Raw genomic sequence first — 5,091 nt, 5'->3', positions numbered from 1 at the left:
ATTTATTGAGGATTCACTCTGTGTCAGGTACTATTCTAAGCCCTTGGCATATGTTAATTCCTTTTATATAATACTTTCCTCACACAGTTTGTTGTTAGAATTAAGGGAAATACCCTGGCAAAGTTCTTAGCACAGGTTCTCACCAATAATGCTGAGTTGACTTCTCAAAAAAGTTGGATATTTTGTTGTTGTTGATAACAATAATAACAATGACAATAATAATAATAATAATAATAAATGTCTCCTACTCCAAATAAAACCCTAAGAGGCTTTTTTAAACTTTCAGTTAGTTGGTGTCCCAACACTTTGTAATATCTCAGAATTACCCACAACCTAACCTAGTGCCTGACACATATTGAGTGATCGACAAATATTTATTAAAGAAAGACTAGACTATCCTACTTTGTATGAATGTTCTTGTAAGTAGATTTCTCAGGGAAGAAAGCATATAGTTTTCTTCAGATTCTTAAAATATTTCATGGTCTAAAAAATAAAGAACCACTACTTAAAAAAAAGAATTTGTCACTGTGTGAGTAATAAAGTCTTAGTAAGAATAAGGAAGCAGAGAGGAAAGATCTGCGTGGGGCTCCTCCCCGTCATAGGAGGATTTGGAAACTCCTTGTGATACTAGCCTCTGGGTTGATAGTCCAGGATGGTTTGCTCTCCCCACCTGGGAATTCCTATTTGCCCTCTGGGGCCATTTACGTAAGACTCTGTGAGATTACTGGCATTACATCTAGCCTTGAATGGATGATTCAATGTCAGATCATTTCATTCTGGTTTTGTAGGAATCATAGAATGTCAGTACTGGAAAGAACCTCAGACATTATCTATTTTTGGGTTTTCAAATTTGTAGCAGATGTGTCACCACTCGCCTTCCTGCACGCATGGAAGATATCTCTAATTGGGTACAGCAATCTTTACATCTGTGTCATTTAAATCCTTTTTGATGTACTACTGTATGTAGCCATTCCCAACTGATTGAAATCAGCATCAAGAGGAAATCAGTTTTCCATCCATATCATGAGTCTAATATCCTCTTATTACAACTGGGAAAATTAAGGAGATGACATTTAATACGTCTGTGGATTAGATGTGATCACTGTGAAGTGAGTGATATGAAAGTTTTGAGATAAGAAGGGTTGTGACTACAAACTACAATCATTTAGGTACCAAATATCATCTCCTTTGCCTCTGCTGTTATTTTTTTCCTCATCTTTCATAGTATAAAGATGGAAACCCCTCTTAAAAGACCTTTACCGTTTTCCCACACACCAGTCTTCTCCCCATACACTAGAGGCGGCTAAAATCAGGCCCCTGGGTGCTGAAAAGAAATGACAAATGATTATCTGAAGTATTATTCCATATTTTGTTCCTTTTTATTTGAAACAATGAAATAGTTATGCAAAGCCTCAGGCCTCAGGCCGCTCCCTCTCATCTCTCAGCATCTTTGAAAAGAGCAGTGTGGGAAAGTCCCATACTTAAATCTAGGAGACTTGGTGCTGTTAGAACTAACTGAGGATCAGTCACTTTCTGGGCCTCAGTTTCCCCTATTGTCATAGGAGGATATTGGACACTTCAGAGGAATAGAAAACTGGATTCCTTGTGCATGGGAGAGAAAAAATGGCTCCCTGTTGAAGAATAGATTATGAACACTTATTTCCCAGTGTGTGTGTGTGTGTGTGTGTGTGTGTGTGTGTGTGTGTGCCTGCCTATGTATGAAAGGAAAGCATACTTAAGGTAAGGGTGAGGATTGGCTGGGAAAAGATATGAAATAAAGTGCATTTCCATTTTAAAAATCATTAATGAAATAACGTAGACCTGTCTTCAAAGTTATTAAACATCACTGTAGTTCCTACAGCTTAGAATGGAGCCTTCCCTCTGCATTCTGAGGGCATATAAGCTCTGAGCCTTGCCATAAACTTTTCCAATTAATTCTAGGGGAAAACTAGAGAAAATTGGAGTTTTTAGGCAGACCAACAGAGATCAAGTTTTGGCACAGCCTAGATTTTATTTTTTTCCTTTTGAGGATGGTAAGGGTGGCCAGGGAAGGGAGGATTGCCAAATACGTAGCGATCCCTCTGCCTTCTTTATCATATACTCTAAGTAAACTGGCTTCAATCCCAGCCTTCTCTTGCCTTTTGCACTGGCTCCTCTTTGCAGTATGAAAGTTATGAATATAAATTAGAAAATAAGCAGGTATTATATGAGAACATATTTATTGGCTGAATAATAAAACTTAGTCAAGGAGTTATGAGAATTAAAATTCCCTCTACTTGAAGTACAAGTTTTCAATAAGCAAACAGAAGCAAAACCCTTAAATGAGAAAGAATACATTGGTAACCTAAATCACAGGCATTTGGGGGTGTGTCAAGGCAATCTACCTACTTCTTTGTAACGGACTGCAGTGCTGATGGCACAGACACACAATGAGAGACGTAGCAAATCAGCATATCACAGGAGTGCATAATCACCACAAACCTTAGACTTCTTGAATGTGACCCCTTTAACTTACACACACCCACAGAGGCACAGCAGACATCTCCCTGCAAAAGGTGATTTGCATATAGTTTCTAGCCAATACTTACGGAAAAAAACAAACCAAAAAACCCAAATCCAAAACCAAAAAGAAAACAACTAAAGACCATGGTTAATAAATAAGAAGGAAAAGGAGAAGAAACCGGCAACTTTCATCCTCTGGCAGGCACGCTGACCTCATCTGAAAAACAGGCGACTTTGACAGCTTTCAGAGACCAGGGGAGAAGGCTGAAGGCAGAAAGGAGCTATGCACATGCTCCCTGGGTATTTTCACATAATCTTCAGGATGAGGAAGATCAAACAGTCCCTACTGCATAAACTGTGTCCTTTCAGATGTGGCTGAAACAGGTGTCTCTGCAGAGATATAAAGCCCTTCTAGGAAAGGCAGGAGACATGGTTTTAAATTCTTCTTTCCAGGTGGCAAATCAATAGCAATCACATAAATAGTGTACAAAACTAAAACCACTCAACTCTCACTTCTTTCTTGTTAGGATCACATCAGGTGACTCTCCAAGTGCAAATCTGGTTATAAAAAGTAATAAGTATATGGGAAAAAGTCCCGTCTCTGTCCCCCACCTTCCACCACGGGTCTGATTTGATTCCCTCTCCCTGGAAGTTTGCCCTTCCACCTACACTTTAAGATAATCGTTTTTCAGCCGACCTAGCCGGGTCCCGTGGCTCCTGATGGTGAGGGCCAGCAGCTCGTATTTGTCCCTGAGCCCCACAGAGATGTCGAGCGTTTCCTTCAGCAGGGACCTGGTGTGGACCAGCATCCCCAGGAAGTCCTCGTTGAGCCTGCTGTCTTGCCGGCTGTCCTGTTCCTGGCCCTGCTTGAACTTGCTTTCCAGCTCAGTGAGAGACTTATCCGAGTTGGAGTAGGCATCCCCGATCTGGTGGGACTCCCGCCGCAGATACTTGCCGTAGCTCTCCTCCCCGTCCAGGTCGTAGGAGATGCTCTTACTGATGCCCTCCAGCACGCGCCCCGCGTCCTCCACCTGGCGACCCAGCACGGTGAACTCCTCCCGCAGGGTGAGGCTCAGCAGACTGCTGGCGGGGCTCCCCTCCCCCTGAGAGCAGCGCCGGTGGTCACTCACCCTGAAGAGCAGCTGGCACTTCTCGGGGTCATCGTTCTCCTCGTAGTCCCCGTCGGGCACAAAGTAGTGGTGCAGAGTCCCATTGGACATCTCTGGATAGAGAGGGCCGTCGAAATAGCCTTGACACAGGTGGCACAGAAAACCCATCCAGAGGAACTTCATGAACACCATCCTGGATATTCAGGATGACGGGGGGACCCCTGGAGAAGACTCTTCGCCCAGGCGCGAGGAAGCGGGGCGGGGGGGGGGGGTGGGGTCCCCTAGGGAGTCAGCGCCTCCCTGAGACGGCGTCAGCCTCAGTCCCAGTAGCCTCGCTGCACCCTGGCGCCCCCTCCCCAACTGGCTTCATGTGGCTGCGGCACCAGAGCCCGGGGAGCAGCCGCCGCAGCCCGCAGCCCAGGATGCACCCTCGCTCTGAGCTCCTGCGCTCGCTCGGGTAGCTGGAACTCAGCCGGCTCCCTCCCGACGGGATCCCGGCACGGATGGGGAACCCCTCCTCCAGCTCTCTGGCTGGACGCTGGCTGGCTCCGTTGCCCCACTCTGGCTCTCTGAGCTCCCCGTTGCTCCTTGGGAAATGGAGCCTGTAGCTGGAGAGAAAGGTTCTTGCCCTCTGATACTATTTCAACTCCTGGACTGGGTGGGAATGCGGAGCTTTTCCTTTGGCTAATGATATCCTGAGGATCTCTTTGCTCTCAAATTACAGCTGGTTTCGTCACTTGGAAGCCAGGGAACAAGTTTGGAAAGAAACCTCTCACCAGGTCTGTGCTATTAAAGGTACAGGGTCTCTTTTTGAGGATTGGTAAGGAGACCCCGGAAAATAGAATTTAGCTTGAAGGAGAAAATGGGAAGAGGATGAATAGAATTCCCATAACAGAAAGACTGTTTTGCTATTAACGAATCGGGAGGAAGGGTAATTACCCTGGAGAAATGCCATTTCACAACTTAAAATTGTTTCCAAAACAATAAAATAAATGGCAGTTAGATTGCATTCTGTGGATATGTCTATTTTTAGCATCAAAAAGTTTATGGCTTTAAAGGAAAATTCGAAGTGTATGAAATTGCAGTTTTGTTTGGAAATGGTTAGTTAATTAAATTTACAATAACAATACTCTGGTAGAAATAGGAATATAGAAAACTGATTAACGTATGGTTGCTAGTATGTATAGGAACAAAAGCTGATAAATGGAATTTTGCCAGTTTAATAAGTCAATGGGCAACTGAGATCATTGTTTAATTTCATGAAAGCCCATCCTTGCTAAGCTCCTCCATTGCATCTTTAACCTAACACCTTTACAGCTATTGCCTCTTTTGGGACACTTAAAAGTTTTTGAAGAATATGGGACTGGTACTGTTATCTCCAGTTTTCTGGGTGGAGAACCCAAGGGATAGAAAGTTAAACAAATTATTTATTATCACAAAGATTGCAGTTCAGCCAGCCAGGACTCATTAAGTCACTGGG

General features: G+C 43.9%; 1 protein-coding gene across 1 annotated transcript; it reads right to left on the bottom strand.

The window, feature by feature from the left end:
- Positions 1-2,202: 2,202 nt before the first annotated feature.
- FIBIN (fin bud initiation factor homolog) lies at positions 2,203-4,312 on the bottom strand. The gene has a single exon (XM_082476749.1). It carries the CDS (start codon positions 3,801-3,803, stop codon positions 3,168-3,170), a length of 636 nt encoding a protein of 211 aa, XP_082332875.1. The 5' UTR covers positions 3,804-4,312; the 3' UTR covers positions 2,203-3,167.
- Between the last annotated feature and the right edge of the window lie 779 nt (positions 4,313-5,091).

This window comes from Balaenoptera physalus (assembly GCF_965194825.1).
Source record: "Balaenoptera physalus genome assembly, chromosome: 10".
Classification (NCBI taxonomy): Eukaryota; Metazoa; Chordata; class Mammalia; order Artiodactyla; family Balaenopteridae; genus Balaenoptera; species Balaenoptera physalus.
Note: the sequence above shows the minus strand (reverse complement) of the source record. Positions and strands in the feature narration are given on the sequence as shown.